Source organism: Hippichthys cyanospilos, chromosome 2 (assembly GCF_059441005.1).
Source record: "Hippichthys cyanospilos isolate Australia breed blue-spotted pipefish chromosome 2, RoL_Hcya_1.0, whole genome shotgun sequence".
Lineage (NCBI taxonomy): Eukaryota > Metazoa > Chordata > Actinopteri > Syngnathiformes > Syngnathidae > Hippichthys > Hippichthys cyanospilos.
In genome coordinates this window covers 21,580,931-21,606,239 of record NC_142370.1, presented here as the reverse complement: position 1 = coordinate 21,606,239, position 25,309 = coordinate 21,580,931, and the positions used below count along the sequence as shown (strand labels likewise).

The 25,309-nt window shown below is 40.5% G+C and overlaps 3 protein-coding genes across 5 annotated transcripts; 1 reads left to right on the top strand and 2 right to left on the bottom strand.

Annotated features, from left to right (window-relative positions):
• Positions 1-5,398: 5,398 nt before the first annotated feature.
• On the bottom strand, positions 5,399-17,907 carry cfap221 (cilia and flagella associated protein 221). Its single transcript, XM_088439872.1, has 27 exons — positions 17,585-17,907; positions 17,431-17,483; positions 17,229-17,329; positions 16,933-17,076; positions 16,680-16,780; positions 16,214-16,300; positions 16,041-16,136; positions 15,856-15,956; positions 15,657-15,760; positions 15,145-15,304; positions 14,675-14,783; positions 14,344-14,473; positions 14,162-14,249; positions 13,686-13,773; positions 13,488-13,577; positions 12,728-12,823; positions 11,791-11,878; positions 11,553-11,644; positions 9,601-9,678; positions 9,384-9,491; positions 9,182-9,301; positions 9,000-9,085; positions 8,822-8,894; positions 8,619-8,716; positions 7,878-7,970; positions 7,651-7,724; positions 5,399-7,286 (listed from the first exon to the last, which is right to left on the bottom strand). The coding sequence occupies exons 4-26, from the start codon at positions 17,021-17,023 to the stop codon at positions 7,664-7,666; spliced, it is 2,238 nt and encodes a 745-aa protein (XP_088295998.1). The 5' UTR covers positions 17,024-17,076; positions 17,229-17,329; positions 17,431-17,483; positions 17,585-17,907; the 3' UTR covers positions 5,399-7,286; positions 7,651-7,663.
• On the top strand, positions 17,007-24,609 carry sctr (secretin receptor). Of its 3 annotated transcripts, none has more exons than XM_088439937.1 (14): positions 17,007-17,096; positions 18,318-18,369; positions 18,469-18,556; positions 18,730-18,843; positions 19,041-19,147; positions 19,228-19,337; positions 19,404-19,536; positions 20,134-20,287; positions 20,386-20,446; positions 20,531-20,600; positions 20,685-20,776; positions 21,424-21,562; positions 21,659-21,700; positions 23,349-24,609. In XM_088439937.1, exons 2-14 carry the CDS (start codon positions 18,328-18,330, stop codon positions 23,508-23,510), a joined length of 1,314 nt encoding a protein of 437 aa, XP_088296063.1. In that variant the 5' UTR covers positions 17,007-17,096; positions 18,318-18,327; the 3' UTR covers positions 23,511-24,609. The 3 variants fall into 3 exon arrangements, with proteins under 3 accessions (XP_088296063.1, XP_088296040.1, XP_088296051.1); XM_088439914.1 differs by having other exon boundaries at positions 17,013-17,096; positions 18,734-18,843; XM_088439925.1 differs by lacking the exon at positions 17,007-17,096 and having other exon boundaries at positions 18,216-18,369.
• On the bottom strand, positions 24,109-25,161 carry LOC148427849 (acyl-CoA-binding protein-like). Its single transcript, XM_088439949.1, has 4 exons — positions 25,021-25,161; positions 24,785-24,902; positions 24,424-24,486; positions 24,109-24,340 (listed from the first exon to the last, which is right to left on the bottom strand). The coding sequence occupies exons 1-4, from the start codon at positions 25,024-25,026 to the stop codon at positions 24,267-24,269; spliced, it is 261 nt and encodes an 86-aa protein (XP_088296075.1). The 5' UTR covers positions 25,027-25,161; the 3' UTR covers positions 24,109-24,266.
• Positions 25,162-25,309: the final 148 nt, after the last annotated feature.

The window sequence follows — 25,309 nt, the reverse complement described above, 5'->3', positions numbered from 1 at the left end:
AAAAGACGCTAATGCCCTCAGAAGCGGCAGCAGCCGACGAGGAATTTTTTCTGTGTACTGTACATTATTTTCATCACGTTATTTTGTTATGACATATGGTGTCTGTTATTAGTTTACGTTATTTAAGTTGAATTATTTCAATGCAGTTTTCACCGTTTGACGAAGACAAGCTGAAAGAAAAACACATGTGCTCGTCGTGCCTACGAGGGAGTTACGGTATACTGGAGGGACTGGCAAGATCTCGGCCAGCAAACTTACATCAAGAGTCAGGGCTAAAGTTAATGCAATGCTTCTACTAGCAACCATACATAGTAACACGAGTTGGTAATTTGACCTCTTTTTTTTTTTTTTTTTTGCCGCTCCCTCATTTACAGTCCCGTCGGTACGTATCCCCATCCGTCGTCGTTGGTCTGCCCTTTTTGAAGGTTTACCCAAACTGTCAGCCCGTCAGCAAAATGTTAACAACAGTCATCACTTCAATCAACACTTCATCATACCCCACCTAAAAAAAAGAACTAGGATATAACAATCAAGCCTAACAAATAGTCCTCGAGGACTGCAAGGTTTCCGGTTTTCTCTCCCCAACATACCTATTTCAAATGATTCGCCTACTAGCAAGCTCTGCAGGAGCTTGAAAGTGATCGTGATCATTTGAATCAGGTGTTTTGGAGAGAGAAGGTTTGAAAGCATACAGGATACCGGCCCTGGAGGACTGGACTTTGACACCTGTGCTTAACATAACAGTCAAAGCTAACCCTTTCAGTCTTCCTTTCAATCATACAACCATTCAAACAAGGTAGGCAGGTATAGCAGAAGGCAAAACACAGTAAGCCCACAACACAATGCCTTGCTTGCAACAACATATTCCACGAAGAGATGATAGACTGCACTAAACAATTACATCCAGTAGGTAGCATTATTGTGTTTCAAATGGCTTTCAACTTGTGGAATCATTGTTTGAAAAACCATTTACAGAGATGGTTACATAAAACAACATTCACATTTGATAGATAGATAGATAGATAGATAGATAGATAGATAGATAGATAGATAGATAGATAGATAGATAGATAGATAGATAGATAGATAGATAGATAGATAGATAGATAGATAGACTATATGTCCTCTATCACATACACAACAATTATAAAGCAAGGTGTTGCTTAGCTTCATTTACTTTCTGGGGTGGCGGCATTTTAAATCTTCTATCTTGCATTTCCTGGCTATGAGACAATCAAGAGATTGTCACTGCCATGTGTCCATTGGTTATTTGAATGCTGTCACTTCCTTTGGTCAACTGTGTAAGTGATTTATTCATTCAAATCTTACAGTACTTCAAAAACAAAATAACAAAATATTAAAACCTCTGAATACATTGTCCTAAATCTTGCTTTTGACTGTAGGTCTGTACAATGTGTTGAGAAGGCTTGCCTCGAGCAGCAGAGGTGCTCATTGTGCCACCTGTAGTCGATCACTTGTCAGTTGATTTTGTTGTTTTAGCGCCCTGAATTGTCAGTTTGATCTTCATTTCAGAACAACACCGTGTATACCTGATTTCAGAACAGCAAAGCGTTGTTCACATCAGAGCTCGCTCCCTCTGGGAACCAAAGCTGAGAAAATTGGCTGAGCGCCGTCGTGACAATACTTCCAGGAGGAACTTCAAAATGAAAGCGCACTATGGCCATCGGTGCCATATGTTGCTTGTACCATACGTACAGTTCATTTTGTAGGATTAGTTTACTTCCTCACTTCGATTCAGTGGCTTGACCGGCAGGGCAAAGTCCAGTACGTCTCATGATTGCCATGGCCTTTTTTTATTTTTAAATGTGAAAATCTATCCAGGTATCCACAGCAATGGTAGCGTGTTACGTTAACAAAGCCTGTCCTCCCATGTTGTGTCATGTCCACCCAGTTTTGCTCATGGTGACCAGAAATATTTGCTATGGCCCTCAGCATATTATGCGAACACGACAAGAGGGAAAAGGTAAAAACACAATTGTGTCCCTGTACTCTGCTTCCAGCAGCATGAGACTCATTCAACCATCAGAAAATCTCACAGTCGTGTTCCAGTTAAATGTCTACTCACGTGACAAGCAACATTTCCACTACTCAGCTGTCATCTCAAATACTTTCATCCTCAAGGCATGTTGCTATATATATATATATATATATATATATATATATATATATATATATATATATATATATATATATATATATATATATATATATATATATATATATATATATATATAGTTTACTGTATCTTTCACTCAATACTGAAACTACACTGAAAAATGTATACATGTTTCAATGGTTCTTTTTTATTTGAAGTTGTTTAGAAATACAGTATTAATGAGTTCCTTTCAAGTGAACTTTATATTTATGGTGATTTTTTTCTTTTTAGTTGATGTATTGCAAGACACCAAACGTAATAGCTGTGCGGTTAAATGATATTAACAATGAGAATGTTTTTGACTGGATGTGAAGCACTTTGCCAACGATGTCCGGTCACGTAAACTGGCAGCTACACTTATTTACGTAAAAGGGGACATAACATGAAGAGTCAACTTTTTAAAGCTTTTAACCATCTATCAATGTTGGTTTCTTACCCTAAAAATTCCCGAAGTGTCACTGATGCATTTCTAAGCATTCCTTGCTTATTCTGCACTCTCACACTGGCCCTGCGGTGCAGATTAAAACGGCTTGAAGTGCGCTTATGAAGACAGGAGCAATTTGTACCTCACCAACACCTCCGCATACTGCCAGTGCAAGACAAAATCGACACCAACCGGATCCGCTTGTTTTAGTTTCGTTTCGGTTCCACAGTTTAGGAGAAGATATTTTGAACCAAGACGGCCAAGTAAAAAGCAACGTTTCATTTATTAGCAACATTTTTTTTTAGTATGGAAAATGCTCAAATGGTGAAAATGTGCCAGACATTTAATGTCAATCACACGCCGGCGGACAGTTTTTTTTTATAGACAATGGTCCCACCGGGACCGATTCGATGGGTGGAACATGTGTTAGTGAGAGCAGTGTATTGGTGCTATTGTGAATTTTAATGTCAAACGTCTAGTTTTGTGATGAAAAAGTGCCGCCTCTACTAAAATGTTGCATTTCACGCCCTGATTAGAAATATCGGGATCGTAAAACTCATATAAGAACTTAAATCGGCAATGTGCCAAGTGTTATTTATATGTGGAAAATATAAAGTAATATGTTAAGGAAGGCTTACTATTTCCCCCGGATAAACCACAAAGCTGATGTAAAATGCAGTTTGATGAAGAAGCCTGCACCTTGTACCAAGCTTGTGGGAATGTGTACATGTGCGGAACACTGAAAGTGGCTTCCATTTGCAATCCTGGTTTACATAAAATAATTCATATTAGATTGAACTGAAAAAAAAAAACTTTACATTATGTAATGAATCCATCTTTGTGATTTTAAATTTGAACAATAACGGCTTTGGCTTTATCAGTAACATTACTTGAAGGCAAAACTTTCAGGTTACAGCAGTTCAAAGTTTCCAAATTGATTGAGGCCTAAATATTGACGGTGACAGATGACCTCAATATGTTTAAGTTGTATCTAACGTTTTCTCCCTTTTTTCACTGTAAATGGCATTTCAAAGGGTGCCAATATTCTGACAACTGATGAAGTATAATGCATGCCTGTAAATTGCAGTGAATTGGGCTTCAGCCCTAATATCGCTTTTAATCTCCACCTTAAAAAGAAAATTGCAGGGAGGGAGGGGATGTTCAAAGCATAACATCTGAAAATAGATGCAAGTCCTCCCTAGGAAGGGATTTTGCTAAAGATGCACAAGCGAGATCGAAAAAGCCGTCGGCTTGATGAATGCCATCTTATCTCTTAACCGTGGGGCAGAGAACAATTAGCACTCACAAGTCCCGTTCACGCTTTCAGAGGTCAGACTCCGCGATGGTGCAAAACTGACCTACGGGCTGCCGTCTTTGAAAAACAAGGGGTAGAAATTGGATTCGTCTCCTGAGCAGAATAGTTGGGTCATGTCTGTCAAGCTCCACTCAAGGTTTGAGCGTAAGCGAAGCCAGCCGAGTGCATCTACTGGCGCCTCCACCAGAAGGTCAAGTCAACTGCAAGCGCACGCTCTCTTACAATTGGCTTTGATCGAGCCAAAGCATAAAGGTCAACGTTCCACCGGCAGCAGAGAGCCTCCGACTCTACTCTCGTGCGATGCCGGGCCCGTCGCTGCTTAAGCCACCAATTAGCACGTTGCATTGCACAGTTGATGGGTTTTCCACTAAGCCTCCACTCCAGGCATGACTTGAGGAAAGAATCTAATCCAGGTGAGGCTGGGAGGTTCGGATGGACTCTATGCCAATGGGGTTTGCTCACTTAAACTAAACTGTGGCTGCACACGGTACTGACACTGACTTGGCACAATCTGTACGTATTAGTTTGGTCTTTTGTTGTAAGCGGTGTGTGTCTTGAGTTATTGCAAAGATGCAGTAAATAGACAGTTCTATGTGCTGACTCTCTACTTTCCAAAAACCTGAGAATGCGCACCTGCTTCTGTGTATGTCTGTCACGAGCAAATATTTTTGGATTTGATTATTTTGCCGATTACTGATATCATTTCATTTGGCATTCATGTGTGTTGTGAAACCATTTTTTCCCTGGAATTACTGGTTATTTTGAATTATTTAATGGGAAAAACCAACTATGCCACGAGACAGATTGACAGACTTGCCAAATAATTTTAAACAAATTCAGTTGCTCTACCGTTCATTGTTTTTTTAAAGTAAAAGCGGAGGTTTGCAAATGTCTTGTTCTAATTAGACACAAAAAATTAAAAAGTCTGCTTTCATGGAATCCAACAGAAATCAAAGAATAATTAGAGCTGGGAAGCTGACGTCACAACATTTGGACAATTTAAGTGAAACAATAGCTTTTGGTTATTAAAACAACTGTAGATTAATTTCATTACTTGGCGATTAATCAATATACTTTGACAGCCGTTCTTTTGTGAAACTTTATTTTCAAAAAGCTATTTAAAAAAAGCAACATGATTTACTCATATTTTACCATGCCCTCCTAAGCGTAGCAAATGAGGAAACCTTTGTTCACCTTTTCCGAGTTTGTGGCATGCAGATTTGTCAACAAAATGTTTGACTTGTCCTCCCCTTTTATACTACTACTCATCTTTGTGAAGTTCTAACAATTATGTCCTTATTTATTTGATGCACGTTCAATAAAATCTCCGTAAAAAATTTTTTTTCACAGTCCGATTACACTTCCGCGAGGCCTCTGGTTGCATTCGTTGTATTGTGTGTGTGTCTAGAAGCAGCAGTTACATCTTCGTCCGTGTCATGCTGGTATAAGCTACACAGAGCAGCAACATGAACAACACGATCAGTGCAATGCTGACGCATGAACGCCATTTATTGAAGAAGTGCAGTTTTTACAAGTGGCACAGCTTTAAGCCAATATGCTGAAGGACACCTCGTTTTGACATGACACAAATCAGAGCCCAGAAAAGGCAGGCACTGCTGCTCTCGAAGACGACGGGCTGTAATGATTTTGTTGAGAATGTTCGGTCCGCCGAAGTTGCCTATGGGTAATGGGAATGTTTTGAAAGGGTTGTGGGTGTGCTTCGACAGCGTCAATCTGGTGATTGACAGGTGACCGGTCCAGGGTTAACCCAATCCCAACTGGGAATGACTCCAGCTTCCCCGCAACAGTGAAAAGAACTAACTGGCGGCGAAAACGGATGCATGGTCGCATTCAAGGGATTGGCAAACATTTGGGGGAAGCAAAAAATGGTGTACCTGTATTCTCTAATCAGGATGGGGAAAACTAGAGCAACACATGCTTTGGATAAAATGCATATTCCACTGTCAAGGCTGACAGCCAAAACGGTCATAAAATATTGACTATTACTTGGCACTTGCAGCAGTGTGAATTAATCATGCCGACCGAGTATTATCGTCTTTGTCCTTTCCTTTTTGCTTATAGCTAATATGGCACAACTATGACTTGAGTAAATGTCATTGCTGTGGTTTTCATGAAATATGCAGCTTGTCTCGCTTGCCTAGGAACACATACAGAATGTCAGGTACAGACGAGTAAAGCATGATTGTTGATAGTATACTAGATTTCTTATGGTCAGTTTTACTTTATAGTTGTCGCTGTCATCTGAGCAAAGTGATTTTTTTTTTTTTGCCAAAGGCTTTAGCGTGTGGATTTAAGCACATGCCAAGGCAATTTATGATGGCAATGCTTGTTGTTCTTTTGGATCCGTCATGGAGTTGGCGTTTCCTCTCGGAGTGAGAACAGTATGTAAATGAACCAGCCATCCGTTTCATGCAGACATCACGCCAGACTAGAGCTTTTTTCAACTCATACCATAAGCATCTTTTTTAAAATTGCCGTAAAAGTGTGTGTGTATGTGTGTGTGTGATGATCACTGGGTCTTTAAGCAACTGCAGTTTGCTGTTTGTTTTTTTTTCATCTGTGTGAACAGACGAGATGCTGCCTCTGGTGCCTGCCACAAAGAAGCCAGGCTTTAGCCACCAACCTTAAGTTATCCATGAGCTATAAATGTAAAATGTGATTGCTCAGGTGTATTATCAATTAAATATTGAATTGTCAGACTATGTTTTGCGATGATTTTTTGTATAAGTTACAAATTACTCTGTAACACCAAACAACAAAACTATCACACAGATAAAAGCAGCATTAAGGAGTGTGTTTCATCTCTCCAGAACAGTGGTTCTCAAGCCGGGTTCGATCGAACCCGAAGGTTTGATGAGGCGGTCTCAGGGGTTCTCTGGAGCCTTCGCTGCGGTGGTCAAGAGACTCAAATTGTGTCACTTTGTGATAACGTAACATAGACAGTATTTTCGTTTATTCACATTTGTGTTCTGTTCTGAATTCATATTTGTTCCTAGGGCAATTGATTGACATGCCCAAAAGATAGAGCGAGAGGTGCCTGAGCGTGAGCGGTCGCAGTTTGAGTAGAAAAAAAACAACAAAAAAAGACTTGACTAATGCTGTACCTGTCGTTATTGTGATATTTAAGCGGAAGCCCACTGAAAAATACAGCGCAGCTTCACCGTGAATGGGACCGGCGATACTGTCGTCTTCGGAGATTGGAGAGGGCCTTTTTTTAAGGCTTACAATAACACGCCCCGCTTGGCCATCACTTGTTGCAGATGATTACGTTACATCGCTTGGCCAGTCAGTGCTGCCTGGAATTTAGTTCGCTCAGTAGTCAACATGTGACGGACGTGTCTGTCTTCAATCTGAAAAAAATAAATAAATACATTTTTCACTAAGGAAGGGTTCAGTGAGTGCACCTATGAGACTGGTGGGGTTCAGTGTCTCTGACAGGGTTAAGGACCACTGCTCCAGACGATTCACAAGGATGTATAAGTCATTTACTCATTCACATTATTGATGTTTAGTTTATCCAAAGCAATGCAATGTGCTTTTTCGCCATTCCTGGAAGTATCCATAAAAAGACTGTCTACACTTTAAGATCCAGCCTATTCATAGGACAGGAAGCACTCTCGTTGTGTAAATAAGCATTCGGGGGTCTACAAACTCGGTGTCTTAATGGCGCGGACAAACAATAAATCATGTTAGCAGACTCAACAGCCGCTCCACCTGAGGAAGGTTGTCATTGGAAACCAGGAAGGAAATCTCTCTTGATCATCTCCGGGGTCAGTATCACGTCGCATCTGCAAGCGGACAAATTTACAGTTTAGTTAGTATACGGGCTGCGGCGAGCAGCTATTTTCACATGAAGATGAAAAGACCGAAATGTGTTTAAGAAATAAGCATCGAGGCCAAACGACGCGTCACTGAAGCGCATCGATCACTATTGTGTTTACTTTTTGTCTGCGCAGCCTGAGAGATAGGCAGGAGGCTTGGTGAAAGCAGGGGGTGATGTGACAGGAAAGATGTCTTTATTGTAGTCAGCAGAACTGGAGGACACAGAAAAACACACGCCGATTGATGCTGCAGAGCTGGACCATACGTGACAGAACAGACGACAGATATCCACTCGGCCGCACTTGGATGAAAGGACTTCAACAGCTGCGTTTGAACAGCAAAGATAAAACTACAATCACCTGAAAGCACTTTGAGGGCTAGCCGGACTGAATGAAAATGTTTTACTTTCTCACTCTTCACATGCGCTTCCGCAAAGCAGTTGGGTTCATTTCAGTCCATCGAACCAAATCAGTTCTTTTATATTTCCACGACAACAAAAATCCAACTGGTCTGTATAATTTAACACATGAGGTTGAAGAGAAGGTGCTAGGGCATGCACCACAAATTTTCTTCAGAATATATGTATATGTGTTAAGTTTATGTACAATTGGAGATACGCATGATGGAAAGTATTCACCTGGAACTGCGGTGATCCTGCACTATCACAGTCACACACCTACACCTTGAGTAATATATCCACAAAGTATCAGGTAAAATCTATACAATGTAACATGTGATCTATTTCCTTAAACCTTGTATACAACCTATTGAAATTGTAATTTTTGTGTACAACTCTATATACCTATATTAAATAGTAAAAGAATGTTTTATCCAGTGCCGATGAAGGCTTGGTTACATACCCGTGCAGGATATTGCTGGTCTGAGCCGCCTGTCTAGACAGGCATATTGCAGTTACCAAATCAAAATTGTCCCAAGTCTTCATACCAGTGATAGCTCCCTTTTAAAATCACAGAAAAGAATAACATTGGCGTATTTGAGATTATTTCCCTTTAAGATTATGACAAAAAAAAAAAAAAAAAAAGCATCCATGCAATTTAATTACCTTTGGGTCCAGAGTCGGCGTTTGTAAGATTTGTGACGCCACCCCACTTGTGTGGCCCTCAGGGTCTGAATAGCTTCACGCGGAGCGCAATGATTATAATGAATATTGACATAATCAATAAACAGGTTCGTATTATGGAAAACCGATGCTGCAATTGCACTCGGGGGTAAAAATTTACCGAGGCAACGGGCAGAGGTGAAAGTCCAAATCGCTTTCGAGATATTTAGGGTTCGGCTTGTAGGCTTGGAGGCCAGGAGCTGGGTTCTGCAGCGCACATCACATGGTAATGGTGAAGCAGTACCTACAAACTCGTATTCATGGCTAATGATCATAAAAAGAATCAAAGAATGAGACACTTACGAAGATTCTGAGTGGATGTGCCTGAATGGGCCGAAGGAGAGCACTCGGAAGTGTAAAGTTCAGATCGCTGGCATCTTGCTCGTCCTCCTCCCCCGGCGTGGGTGACTGGGATCCAGCCTCCTGGGGGAGAAAAAATAGGCATAATAAATCGGCACAATGATCAGCGATGTCAGTGGCTGCTCGTTATGTGTTGCAACTTTACTGAATCCCCAGTGCGAAGTGGTCGCGCTAAGGTAGTGGGAATAAAGGCCTTGAAGGCTTCCCAGGCTGACACAGGCTGGTAGCCCATTAGCTTGTAGTATTGAGGAACCTAAGTAACGGAATAGAATAACATGAATCATAATTCAGTGAAAACCCACAGAGGGTTGCCATGGACATACTGTATGAATGATGCTCGGATGAGACATAACTGCACCTACTTGGAGCTTGAAGGTAGGAACATGAGTTGTCACCCTCACGTCAACAGCTTCAACAGGCAAAGCAGAAAAGTCAAGCGCCTGCAAATAGGGGTGACACAGACAATTTGCACAAATTAAAGCAAAATACTTTCCACTCTCTGCAGGGCACTGGAGTTGAGTCATCCGAAGCAATTCCGGTACAGTGCATTTTACGATGGCATTTTTTTTTTATATCTAAAGTTTAAAGAAAAAAAAATAGCTGGGGTGCCCCTCACAAAAATATAGGGATTTTTTTTTTAATTATTATGCCAGCCCTATACCTAAAACGACTATGTTCAGCAAACATGCATCAAACACACAAAGCTGCATAATACATGGCTATCGAGCATATTTGCTTTAAATATTAAGAATATTATCAACAATGCCGATGTATTGATCGGTCCTTTTGATTTTCTAATTGATGGTGGCCACCGACGTTTGGCTCTTTTAATGTGGATTTTACCCCCAAATTTATGGGTTAGTATGAAATATCTTCTCATACGTCATTAGGTTTGGCATCTAGAGAAAAACATGAAGCAAAATGCAGGCTTGAAGTTATCTAAGACAGATTCTCAAATGGGGAGAACAAGTCTGACACTTTGTTATTACTTATTATTGTTGACAAATATTTATTAATAATTAAGTTAATGGTTTCTTTTTCTAAAAAGAAATCCCCCAAAAGGGCACTTGATGTTTACATTTTTTCTGTGGACAAATATTAATTGAGGATTATTTCTTTTTGAGAACAGGTCTGACCCTTTAGGTTGATTATTTATCGCGGAGCTTGTTCAAAGCCATTTGAACAAAAGGCAGCAGCGCAGCAAACCTATTCGGGCATCTAATGAAAACATTTCTAGCCGAGTAAATAAAAGCTATGGGAGGGGAATAAGAGCACATCAACCAACAAACTCTTACAAAAAAGCAGTTTAAGTATGCTAAGAAAGGCACTAATATGCAGTGTGTGTGTGTGTGTGTGTGTGTGTGTGTGTATATATATATATATATATATATATATATATATATATATATATATAGTCTTGCATCAGACGTCGCAAGCGTTTTTTTTCCAGTGTCTCTCTCTACCTGCCAGTTAGTTGCCGTTTTCGCCACCCGCCTGTATTTTTGGGAGTTCCTCGCGCTCTTGTTTGTTTCCTGTATCCTGGTCTACCTTTTTGACCATTAAATATGACTCGTTCCACGCACGCCTTGTCTTGGAGCCTCCCTGCATCTGGGTTCACTACTACTGTAATCATGCCGGCTTATATCCCTGCCGCGCGTGTGACAGCTAAAAAAGACCTGAATTAGTGTTTCAGCAATGTTGCCCAGCCCTACAAGCCGGGTTTAATTTTGATGTACTTTTTGGTCATGATGGTGAAACACTAATACTAAAATGTTATGTTCATGACAGTAGGGATTTGGGAGCTGCGGCTTGGAAGCCCTGCTTCGATTGGCCTGAAGGTTTAGTTCTAGTGTTGCGGCATCACTATCAACAAGTGCACCAAGTATCATCGGAATCATCGGTGTCCCGGAAGGAACTGAGCCCCGGGGTTTCTATTAGAAACCAGAAATGCATTTATCAATTGGTCCCATTCTTTGACCATCGTTATGAAGTGGAACATAATGTAAGACTTTTGGATGTCTTCTACAGTCATTTAACAAAGCCTACAACGGCCATTTTGGTCTTTCCAATTCTGTCTCATGTGTTTGGGTGGGATGCAATTATCTTTGCTTTCTTACAGAGACAAAGTGGAGAATGCAACAAAGCACATGAAAAGGCTGGGTCTCGGGAGAAATAAGTGAAAGCAGAATTTCTGGAAAACCACTCCTGCTTTGGAAAAAGTCCACTGATTATTCAAGTACTGTATATAGCTAATGATGTACTGTAGCTGGTGAGTGTATGCTAATTTGCGCTTTCAGTACCAGAAAATACGAACCAGTGGATCAGCTTCATCTGTGAAAAGTGGGAAGAAAGATGGAAAGATTTTTTCCGGGGAGATTTTCATCACACATGCCTCCTCCTTTTCAACTGAGACAAACATAAAATGACAGAAGTTAACTTGTATGCACACAGGGCTCGTCTTCACATTATGAACCGATGCACACAGTGCTTCAAACATCTGCATTAGGGGCTTGAACATTCACTTCGAGGAAGCACTCAAGGATGATAAAGACCTTCGTTGGCCGAGAGCAAGCCTGTTGCAGCGTTTGGTAGATTCTTCCACAGGGCCAGGGTCCGTTTCATGCGGCATTGCATCACAACCTGTGAGGGGAGCATAGTGCAGGTTTAATCAAGCAAAGGGTAATTTGTCCATGCATTGGAGGGTTTCTCAATGCACAACTAGTAGCTACATTAGTAAAAGATTTGTATTAAACCTCTTTCTATCATTACTACGTAAGTACTACGTGAGTATTATCGCTCTCCGAAGTGTTGTTTACGCAGTTACGCAGTGTTTCGCAGTTGTTGTTGTTTCAAAAGATCTCTGTATGACTTCTTTTTTCGAAAGAAGTCTCCACATGACCTCTTTTCATCTGTGAAGCCCTTTGAGACTTTGGTGATTTAGGGCTATACAAATAAAATTTGATTGATTGATTGATTGTTTACAAGTATGAACGTTTGGGCAAAAAGGGCTTTAATTCAATTATGTGAAGAGTGGGGCTTGGGGCAAGGAAAAACCCATATACGTTTTGGTGCCTGTCATTGCCACTACTACTACCTTTTTGAAGCAAGGCAGCAGACTGCCCCGTGACGACCCTCCTGTTGCTTTGGCTTTATTTTCTGTTTTCAGTGCTATACTGGCTGAGTCGCTGCTATTTTATGACTACCAATTGAGCTTTTCTCAGCATGAGACTTGATATTGTTTTCGTGTTGTATGGTGTTTACTGTTTTTACGTAATTCATTAATTAACTATAATTGTTATAATGTGGCTTTTACTTTATGTACAGCATTTTATATGTAGCATGTTTCAAAATGCTCGATAAATAAAGCTGAGATGAACTTATTGGAATGCTCTGCCTCCTGGCAAAAAGCACTTCCTTTAAGCATGTGGCTGAAATACATTGTTTCAGGGAATGTTGTACGTGTGTATAAGTGTGCATGCGTATGTATACCCTGCGTGCTGCCTGCTGGAATAGTTTCAGGGCTCTCTGTTTAAGCGCCCACTGAAAACTGGGGTGAAATTGGAAGGATGGGGCTCCTTTAGGAACCTAAAGGAAAATACAAAAATGCATGTTACAGTCACAATCTTACCTTACATTAGAACAAAGGGCTTCGTTCACAAATAAATTCATGTTTTGGTTTTTTCTTTGGGTGCGCAATCAAAGTGTACTTGAACAATTTGCTTGTTGAGTGATCCATTCACACAGTGCAGTGCCTATTCTGCGTTTATACATAGCAAGAGAGTGAAAATGTATAAATTATTTCAGACATGAGTCAAGTCCATAACAAAGGGTTATGGGGGGGGGGGGTTGGAACCTGATCAAACCTGATCAATCATTATTAGTGCATACAAATGGCCTGAAGAGGTTTCGATTTGGCTGTTGTTGTTTATTCCAAAATATGTACAAAATTAAACACATAGATATTGACTACCAAATATAGAGGTACAGTCTCAATGAAAATGGTCTACGTTCCATGTGTAGAGGGCACTGGGTTATATGGCACCCATTAAAAATAATGAGGCACATTACTGCACATTGAGGAAACAAATAAGAGGCCCAATGAGTGCATGTTAAGGTATTTTCTCCAATCGCAACAAAATGCAATAAATGCAAAATTAGATTCTGCAACCAGCAATTTCGTCATGCAATGTTTTATGTGAGTTTGTAAAGCACTTGCAAAAGCCCACTCTGTGTTGGACACCATGTTTACCTGCCCTGCGTCACAAACTAGTCGAATTGAGAAGAGTTTTGGTGGTCCACTGGTAAAGTCTTCCTCTCGCCTAACATCTCCCTTCCTGACCTATAAACAGTCACTGCATTAAGGTTTTGTCTAACGCAAGAAGTCAGACGAGATATTGCTCAAAGCAAGACTGTAGGGGAATGTCGCAAATGTATGTGGTAATGTTACCTTGTATTGTTGTAATGCAACCAGCCTATCCTCCAGTACTTGGGTCCTAGTTGACTCCGACACAGGATCTTTACCCAGATGGACTTGCCTAGTGGAGATAATACATTTACGACATGAACAAAAGCATTGCAACGGTCGGCTATCACACTAACAGGGAGTCAAAACTCTTAACCATGTGAATGTTTTATTCTGAAAATGGAACATTTTCAGAATAAAATATTCACATGGTTAAGAGTTTCGGCAAGATTTTGACAAGATTTGGGATTTAGTGGTCTTTTTTTGTCCATTGATCATGAAAAAAATTGTCAAATCAGTCGATGATTTTGGATGACATGGCTTGACTCAGTAATTAGCATCTAAAAAGGTCAGTCGTAAGTATAGTAGATTAGGCAGAGATTAATTTGAAAAAAAAACTGCAAAGATCAAACAGCTAAGCTTAATCAAGGAAGAAAGAAGAGGGTTATGATTGAACCTACAATTTCAGGCGGTTGATTTGTTCTTCTTTAACATTTTGTTGAACTCTTTTTAAGAAAAGGGCCTCCTTCTTCTGCCTGTTCTGCAGCCCTAACAAGGATGAAAAATGAAGGGTATAAGTTTGACATTACAATGACTTTAGCATCCACACAGTAGCAGGGAAAGTAAAGTGGCATGCACATACCCTCACTTGGGTTTTCAGCGCCAAGTTTGCTGCTATCCTTCTGCAACATCTTTGCCACTCCGCCATGGGAGGAGGCATCCACAAGAGGCTTTGGTCCTGGTTTTCCCACCACTGGACCTCCTAAGGCACCCTGCAATGACAGGTGAAGAAGCGGTAGCAGTATGAAGTGGAGTTACAGCGAAGAAATAATTAAATCGCTCCTGTGACAAGATGCAGCAGTGTATTGTATTATGCATGAATCAGAAGCTCAACTCTAGCTTTCAAACTGCTAAATTGCTATGCATCAAAAAATCCACCGATACAACAAATTGAGAGACTCCCCATGCATTACCTTGGGTTTGGTCAAATCCTTAGCAATTTTTTGTTTGGCTGGACTTTGGACTTGAATAGCTGGTAAAGATCCTTTACTTTTGGCAGGTGTGCCCTGAAGAGCAAGTTCCCTATTACAAGCAGGTGAAATGAACATGTCAACCAAAAGTCAAATGCGTGTGTTTTTTTATTGGTTTGTTTTCTTTTGTAAACTACAGAATATGCAGTGTATTTCTAAATGAGATTTTAACGATTTGGTTCAAGGGCTGAACATTTTGGAATACTTTCACAAGTCACTTCGATGAATTTGTAAATCTTTTAGGATGATGCAACATCAAGGATGAAGTGGCTGCAAATGAAAATTAGCATCCTTTTTCTCATGCAAAAGCAATGGAAGAGTCATGCTTAAGTCGAACAAAGTAGTTTTCTTTTGTCTTGCTTGCACATTAAAATGGTACTCTAGTGAGTTGCTGTGAAATATTTCGTTAATACCTGACAGCAAGAAGAGGGACGGAGCTTCCGGTAACAGTACATAAGTAGGATTTGGTGTTGAATTGTGAGACAAGCACCCGAACCGTAACCTGACTAGTCTCATAGCGGCAGGGTCTAAAGGTAATGGTGATCTTTGATTTACCATTGGCAGGGATCACTCCTGAAAAACATAACCAGAGTCAAAAGCAATGATGATGATGACGACATCCACAAAATATAAGTAATCATGCATTTTCAGGACACAACAACGTGTTTTAAAAGCAACAGAAATAGCATCACGTTACAACACATTTGGTAGAGTTCCAAACTCAAGTGCTGATGCTTCCCAGAGCATGGACAAGATTAACGCGTGGAAAGAGCAGCTTCCTCAGCCATGATTTATTAAATATACAACAGACAACCAAGTATTTTGGAGAAAACGCAGCGTAGCTACACACCAGAAAAGCTGTGCTAACTGTGCTGAGCTGAGGAAACTAGGCAGACAAGCTACACACATGTTAACTTAGATCTACCTGTGAGTGGGTGGATGGAAAAGGCCTCATGTGGCTCAATAAGCTGTACTTCAAACTCCAAGTCTGCGGGAGATCTGCAGCTCAATGGAATTGTATGGCTAACGCTATGGGAGAGGTCACATCTTAAAGATTAGATTGTGTTGCTTGTGTGAAAGAAATGTATTTTCAAATATTAATGGTCACACGCGCAGACACACACCTCTCTCCAAGTGGAGCAGCCGGTAAATCGACACGCGCGGGGATATGCACGTGAGCGGTAGCCGGGTAAGCGTGAACTGGAATTATAAGATTCTCATCGTCCTTAAAACAGGTGCAGGACAAGAACAGACATGAGACCGGCCATGAAATCCCGCAGACAAGATCGGGAGAAGGTGGCACGCCTACCTCACAGTGAACTCGGATGCAGTCAGAGACACGGGTCCACTCGTGGGGACAAAATTTGACCTTCACTGTGTAGGCGAGGCCAGGAATGAGACGACACTTAAGAGAAGCCGGATCAATAAGTCAAAATTGACTGGTGGTTGAGTTGACTCGTAACCTACTGAGTTCAAACATACCTTTTTGGCGTAGTTGGTTCGGAAATGCTTGGTTTGGGTGGGGATGATGTGAATATTTAGCACTCTGGAGGAGATGTTGATTAGTTTCTGAGGAGTCAAAAGGATTTCATTTCAAATTCATCATGTGTACTCCACGCAACCATTTAGACACTCTTTATGCTTACACCATATTCATCAAGCATATATGATGGGGAAATCATGTCTTCATTCATTCATCAACCCAAATGAGAAGATGTTATAATGTGAGCTCCTTTTCATGTATTTTTTTCCCTTTGATTGAGAATTTAGATACATTACCATAAAAATTAAGAATATTCACATTACGGGCATATCTTTTCTCGCAGTGCTCTTCAAATGAGAGGATTTCGTCATAAAACGTGTTTATTTTTTCACTTGTGATTAAGAAATTGAGATTTGATTACGGTGAAAAATGTACGGCATTCATTATCAGTGATATTTTTCTCACCACGCTCTTCACATAGTCCTTCTCTAGTTTGAAGCCACTGAAATGAAGTTCCGAAGGATCCACTTGGATCAGGTCGTTGTTCTTCTCTTTGACATAGACTTCTATATGAGTAAAGAAACAAAAAAGTATGATTTTGAAAGACTAACCAAATGGACTTCCTTGAATTTATTTTAGACATGTATTGATGGTGAAATAAACACAATTGAGAAGAAGTAAATGAAGACATGCAGCCATCATGCTGCTCAATATATACTGGACTCTAGGAGATGGTTGGGCACGCTGCTCCTTCCATCTTCCACCAACTGGGTCAGAGGCAGTGGTGTCAGGGGAGCATTGACGGTCATCCTCCAGGGAGTCAGTAGCAGCTGCGCAAGACCAATGACGAGCAGCTGGAGAACTGGAAAGGTGACAAGCAGGGTACGTCTTTTTGAAGATGAATGAAAAAGGTCATTCGAATGTACTGATTAGGGGACGCTCACATCGCTGCTATGGTATCATAATAGACAAATGGCAGAACATGTGGCTATGATGATGCAGTGCTTCACTCACCAAACAGCCTGGGCTCAGCTCCCACTCAGTGACCGTGTTTTCTATGTGAAAGTGACTGATTGGCAACCAGCCCGGAGTGTCCACTCCAAATCATGGTAAACCTAAATATTGGGAGGATGCATGTAAAGATGTCCTTCGGTCACCTGAGTATGTAACACTGGCGGCATTAACAAGAAGGCTAACAGCAGTTAATTTGTCATACCTTCGACCCGGTTTGCCTGGCGCCATATTTAACACAGGCTTACCATCTTCTCACTTAAAAATGAATCAATATCAAGCGAATTAGATAACTTCATTGATAAACTAAATCTAAAAGCGATATATTTATACTGAATGTCTTCGCCGTCATTACTTACTGTCCACGTCGAGGTCCGACGTTGATTCTTAATGACGCCTTACATTACATCGAGTAACTAAAATATTTTGCATGCTTTGCTCACAGTGTTTGGTAAATGTTGCGCGGGTGAAAACACGACCACCTACGACGGTGCTATCCTGACTCCACCATTTGTTGACTTCGACGCGAAGTCTAATCTTAGCTCTTTTTTAAATGTCTGGTTTTTAATTTGGCACTTTTTTCGCTTATTGTGGGTACCGACAACACTGCCGTTACCAAGGTGACAGTCGAGTTCGAGGGGTTGGGCTTAAAAGCAGTTTGGACCAATGACATTATCGTCTGCCCTTGTGGTAACAGCGACCGTCAAGATAGCTTTACGTACAAAATAAAGCTAAGAGAATTAGAGTTTGGATTTCAAAATAAAGTGCTTACTCCGCAGTGAGCCATTTGTAGTCGTAGTTGAACCATACATTATCATATAAAGTTATTGAAATGAATATAATGCATCCAATAATTTCAATAAACTATATTCTTTCAAGAAGTTTATTCATGCAATTGCGAAAAACTGCTGTTGTTTTGAAAATTTAGGCAAGAAGTTAGAGGTTTAGTTTACTTATTGAGCTATGCTTGACGTTTGGAAGGACGCGAGATTCTTAACGACTCTCGTTTAACAAAATCCAAGGCTGAATGAGTTTCATTTTCAAATTAGGTACAATATTTTAAATTGTATAACTTTTTTCCTTTGAGAAAAGGGTCAGCACAATGAACAACTTTGGACTCGTTGGCATGTTACTAATACCACAGGTAACCAAAACGTTGCGTTCCTGAATATTGTAAAGATACATATTGTATATTAAGAAATAACAGAAAGCCTCCTTGTCTTTTTTTTTTTCTCAATTACAGGCAAATTTGTCATTGGGTTGCCATCCGCACCTTCACTTTATGAAAGAAGAAGTAAAGTGCATGGAGGCTCTACAACGCTTCAATTCGGGTGAGTCACTCATGACTTTTAAACAGCAACGTTAATGTAAAAATTAAAAAAAAGTAAAATATAAACCACTGTAGAAAGATGTGCGCAAACGAAACCGTAATGGAATTTACTGCGGTATGTTAGTGACATCTAGCGGTCATTTTATATAATTTTGTATTTTTTCTTCAATGAAGAAAGCAATATGAGTTTAACCTGTAATGGAATGTGGGATGACCTGAATTGCTGGCCTCCTGCCTCTCTTGGGGAAACTGTCTCTCAACCGTGTCCACAGGTGTTCAGTGCAGAAGGTAAAATTTGGCACCCTCTTGTAAAATTAACATACAACTATGCGTCTTACCTGCAACAGTAATTGGTTATGTGCAAAAATGACTTAACCCCCCCCCGCTCCCACAAAAAACAACACTCAAAAATTCCAAACAATATTTTCTTTCTTTATTAATACAAGTATTTATTTGAATACAAACACTGCCCTTATATTTTGAAGGGAAAGTGTATCGCAACTGCACTTCCAATGGTTGGACAGACCTGCTCATTCCACACGAGGATGCGTGTGGTTATACTTTCAATGAGGCACTTCTCTTTCTCTCCGAGGTTTGCATCATCTAACCGTCATATGTAAATCATTTCATTTATTGGATTTTGTACAGTGATGTTTTCCTTTCCTTCACCAGACACCCGATTCCCATTTCTATTTTTCCTATGTGAAGATGATGTATACGACCGGATATGCGCTCTCGCTCATATCTCTAATCCTTGCAATCACAATTTTCTGTATCTTTAGGTGAGAACAATGAGCCTGCCTCTCAGAATATTGTATAGCACATTTACTGTGCGTTTCTCTGTTCAGGAAGTTGCACTGCACCAGGAACCATATTCACGTCCAGCTGTTCACCTCCTTCATCCTGAAAGCAGTCTTTATCTTCCTTCGGGACTCGCTGCTATTTACAAATGAGGAGCTGTACCACTGTGACTATTACCCGGTATTAATATTCCTTCCGCTTTTCAGGATGAGTCTAACAAACCTTGGGAACATCCAGTTTGCGATTAAACATATGTAGCCTATTAGGAAAATAATCGCAGACGACGCGAGGAGAACGTTTCTTTTTTTTTTTTTGGTCCCAAAATAATGCACAAGGTTTAAAACCTGCTCATATAGGAAAAGAAAACAAATTTAGCACGGACCAGAATGGAATCTTTACTAGGAGACGTTAATGCTGGTTTGTGCTGGTCCGATGCTGGTGATGCTGGAGACGCATCCAAAATGTGATGCTGGTATATGCTGTTTTTTATTTCTTTTTCTTTTCTTTTTTAAACGGGGAAGAAATTCACCATTGGCAGCTTCTCCAAAAAGCCCTAATTTTGGGCACAGACACACGTCATCGATAAACTCAAAAGTTAGAGGCGGATGCGTTATTTTATGTAGCCACTAGGTAGCACTACAGTAGTTGCATAGGTACTGCACACGTGATCAAAAGGATAAAAGTCACCACTAACTTGGTAATGGAAAGAGAAGATGCAATTCATTTCAAGTGAAACAAACCGATATAAAAGACACCTTCTCCCTTTGGACCTGTCAGGCGGCTTGTAAAGTTGCTCTGATGCTGTCCAATTACTCCATCCTGGCCAACTACAACTGGCTGCTGGTGGAGGGTCACTTTCTTTTCACATTGGTGAGCTGCTTCCTCTTCTCCTCAAAGAAGCACCTCGCTTGGTACATCTTGCTCAGCTGGGGTAGGGAAATTCGAAAATTTAAGAACATTTAAACGGTTCACTATTATTTTCCTCATTACTCATACAGTGTGTGTGTTTTTCTGTCTATGTACATACAGGCTTGCCAGTGATTGTTATTTTCTTCTGGGGGTGTGCCAAGTATTTTTATGAGGATGAGGGGTAAACGTATTTTTCATTCCCTTTTACATTCATCTCATTTTTGATGATGCTGAGAAGTTGAGCGTGTTTCTTCTTTTCCCAAAGCTGTTGGGAAACCAGGAGATATGAGTGGATTTGGTGGATACTACGAGTACCAGTTTTGCTGACCATTTTTGTAATGTTTTTCCTTCTTTTTGAGATTTCAGCAAAGTAGCTAATCGAGCAAGAGTGATGTATGTTGTTTTTGTTTCCACTTCAGATGAATCTCCTCTTTTTCGTGCGCATATTGCGGGTCCTGGTGAGCAAATTGCGAATGCCAGATGCACAGGGGAATGAATTCAGTCGATTTAAGTAAGTGCTTTTTTCCCCCGTTTCTATTTATATACACCATACGCTCAGTCACAGAAGCTGCATCTGCACTATTTAATGGGGGCCTATACAGCAGCTGCATCGACAAATGTGCTTGGACAAAGACAATAACGTTCAGCTTTGAGCGATAATGTCACAGAACTTTTCCAAAAAACACGTCATCTCAGGCACGGTGAAGGAGTTGTTAGGATGTCTTCCTCACAGTCCAGAGGTCCCGGGCTCAATTTCAGCTCGCCCCAGCCTTCCCGTGTGGAGTTCGCATGTTCTCCCTGTGCCTATGTGGGCTTCCTCCCACATTCCAAAAACATGCATGGAAGGTGTATTGGGCAGTCTAAATTGTCCTTAGGCAAGCAGTTCAGGCCTACTGCCCGAAGATGGCTGGGGTAGGCACCAGCAAGCCAGCTACCTTAGTGAGGATAAGCGGCTAGGCAAAATGGATGGATGGACATCATCCCAAAGACGTATGTAAAATGTCACTCTCTTGCGGCGCCTATTTTTTTCCCCCACATGCCCTGGGTCCAACATGCATTGCCACTTGATTTTGTTTTTCTTCAGACTGTGCACGTAAACACTACATACTGGGTGTCTGGCTTTCAAAGGTGAAAATACCCAATTGTTTCTTTGACTAGGAAATTGATCAAATCCACATTTTTCCTGGTGGTCCTGTTTGGCCTGCAGTACATCCTGTTTGTGTTCTTGCCTGTTGAAGTCAGCAGCTTAATGTTTAAAATCTGGACCTTTTTAGAGCTGGCTCTGTCATCTGTGCAGGTAAAAAAAAAAAAGTGTATTGCTGTCAACCCATTGTAATGATGAGTACAGAAGCTAATGTTTCTTTTTTTAATTCTTATTTATTATTCTTATTAGGGTTTTGTGGTCGCTCTTCTCTACGCATTCATGAATGGAGAGGTAAGAATGTAATGGCCAAACATTCTTCCTTTGCTTTTTTTTTTTTTTTTTACATGGAAGTTGTTTTAAAACCCGGCAAACTGACTCACTGTACACATGTAATTTCTTTTATTTGTTTTGTTATGACTGGTGGGCACTGGTGGTAGGATGTTGCGTATGGATATTTGTAATTCTCATCTTTTGCCATATTAATGCAGTTATAATCTTTGTCAAATGAGAGGCTGTGATCACTGGTTGTAATTGGGTTGTTCCTTTATATATCTGTTTCTATGTCCTCGTTTTCTGAATTATGTCATGTAGTATTGATGTCTACAGTATTTAAGCTCCAACTTCTCTGTGACAGAGTCAAAGCGTCAAATCAACCTTCAAAGCTGTAGCATTGAGTCTGTAGTTTCCAAGTTAAGTTTTCCAAGGCAGTTTGGGAGTGTCGTTTTCTAATCTAGTTTGCTTGCTGCAGTTATACTGGATATTTGTGTATAAAGACTGTATAAAGGCTTCCAAACTCTACATTTACATTCTCTATTTCCTCCTGGGTCCGGAGCTTACTTCTCACTAGGCATATTGATTCTTTTATTTAAGAAATCATTTTTTTTTCTGCTGTGAAAACAATATTTTACCAAGATTGACATAAGCAAGGCCGTCATCTTTTGAACAACCGTTGAAACGAGACCGCGGTTGGGGGGTATATAGGCCCACGAGTCCAAACTTGGGTTTCTGATTAATACTGCATTTGTGGAATATGAAATAAGAAGCAAAATATACCCATTATCCATCATAGGGGTGGAAGATTGACTTAAAGGAGCCCCCCCCCCCCCCCACACACACACACACACACACGCAATTCAGGCAGACATTTTTTTCAGAAACCTTTTTAATGTTAATAAAACCAAATGTGCATGTCATAAATATCATCTGTCACTTATACTACAAGTAAAAAGCAAAGTTTTGTTGGGCCTTATTTACTCGATGATGTTTTTTGTAAATTTCTCATCGTCTTACTTTCCTGGCTAAAAGAAAGAGGGAGAGTCCCTTTGCGACGTGCCCAATAGTTACTGGAATGACATCACCCTTTTGCCTGCGGAAAGGCATTCCAGAAGGCCCTGCTCAAATATGTGCTCATGATTTATTCATTCAAATCATATTTGAGCTTGCATACAGTATGCATTTCAGTTCGTGAACTCTGAAATGCAGCAAAAACATTGAAATCTCAGCCATGCTGGCTATTGCATACTACAGTATTTTCAATGAGGTTGAATTCTGCTGTTCTATGCTGTTGAATTCTGTAGTAAGTTTTTAAAATGAAAAACTTGCTGTTCATCACAAAATATCACTGTGATGCTAAAGCATGAGAATGTGATTTTGGGAGAGAACCGCATGTCCCTCACGCTCAATGCATGAGTGTTGACAGCTCTGAAAAGGATTGTCCTTCGTTTTCCTATCAACTTGCACATTGAGGGACGTGGCTCATATGAGCCAGACAACTATTTATTCTCATTTAAACCTGGATTACGGTGCTGTTATTGTTGGTGTGTGCAAAAATGAACGTGACACTTCTTTCATGAAAGCCGGCTGAGGGAACCACTACACTATTAACCAGGACAAATATTAAGTCCATGCATTTTAAAGAAATTTTGGGATGCTTTTGCAGGTGCAGCATGAGATTTGGAGATGGTGGAAGAGGTGGAGGCTTATCCAACATCTGCCTGAGCAGAGCCAGACTAGGTCTCCTCACACCCAGATCTCCCTGCTGCCCTCTTCGCTTCACCTCACTGCCAATGGACGGACGCTGTATGGAGGCAGCACACTTTGATGCATTATAAATTCTCGCGCAATGCAACTAACTGGCTTGGTCCGATATTTTTCTCAAAAAACGGAATTTATGAGAAGCTAATAGAAATATCTTGTGCCGATATTTATTAAGAGCGTTTGCAAGAACATTTAAATATATTGAAAATACGGTTGAAAGTATTTGCATGTAACACTTAAATGTACTATTAAAGGCTAAAAAAGGCTATTTGTTGAAATGTATGGAATTACATGTTAATTACTCATTTTTATGGTTTCATTATAACTATTATTACTTCCATTCGGCATTTTTTTTTTGCTTATAAAGCCACAGGGTATGCGCATGTATAAGTCAGTACCACATGCTGTTCTGGAGAAGGATGCTACGTTTTTACCATTTAGCCTCAAATGTTCTAATAATGTATGCACTCGCGTTTAAAAACATACTTAAAAACACGTCGGTGAAAAACGTCGAGGCCACATTGGCAGCGCCATGCTGCCATTCTCAAGTTTTTGAAGGAAACCATAACTGATGTTGTCTTTGGACAGGAGCCAGCCTTATGCTGCAGATGCTGAAACAAACTGCTCTTAGTACATAGGTGGAAGTAAAGGAGATGGGAAAATGCAGAACTGCGATTGCTTTAATGTTAACAGATTGAAATTTGAGGGATACCATGAAACTGACTGCAAAGAAAACAAATCAAGGATATGGTATTATTTTTTTTTTCCAAATGGACCATCACATTTTAAAAGAAGCACACTAATTTGTGATAAATGAATTTCAGATTCCATCTTTTGTTTTCAGCTTCTCCACCAAATCAACATAGGCATCCATTGCTTCTTCTTTGGACATCCCTGTGTAGTCAAAATCAAAAACATTCAGTCGCCACAATCTGCCTGTCAGTTATTCACGTCTCACTAACATGTATAAACGGTACCTTTCCTTTTCATCCATGAATCCCATTTTCGTCTTCCTAGCAAGTCAAATATCCCCGGACGGTCTGTGGATGCAAAGAAGGTGGTTGCCGACGAGTAAAAACCGGTTCAATGGAATCCTTGACAAATAAAGATCTGCGTGGATGAATTTCAGATATTTGAAGAATGTCTAACAGATCAGAATAAACCGGCTTTTATATACAGTAAACTTATCAGTCTTTTCATCATTTTTCTCAATGGCACACAACCTGTCGGGCTTCATTCTATCCTCAGAGCACACCCTTTTATAGGTTTATGCCCAGAAACGGCAGATATTCCTAAACACCTTTTGGTTTTTGACATTTGAAATTCAAATGTACTCACCAGAATTAAGGTCCCCAACTGTGGCCTGCTTGTATAAACCATAGAGCGCATTTACCTCTTCGTGGTTAGGCTGCGTTTTCAGCACCTTCACCTCGTCTGCTGCTTTCTGAAAGCGTTCCTGTTGCGGAAAGAAAAGGGAGGTGGCACTAGACAAACAGGCCGAAGCAGACGAGCGCAAACTTGCACAATGTTGTGACTGACAGAAGCACCTTTAGTGTCTGCAAGCTTATACTTACAGTCATGGCCACGTTTGAGGAGACTCCTTAAAAGTGTTCAACGTGCATTCCAGGTGGCAGCCTTGTCATGAGTTCCTGTTGTAGAGTGGAAGTGGGAGGCACCCATGTGCACCTCGTCGACAAGCAGGAACACAGTTTCCCTTATCTACACGTTAAATTTAACCCTTGGATATACTGTCCACGTTAAAGGAATACATAGCTCGTTTTTGACCCAGGTTAAGATTTCCTTCTGATAATTATGAGACTACACATCTTTGCATTTGTAATAATAACTAACCTGCATTAGTAA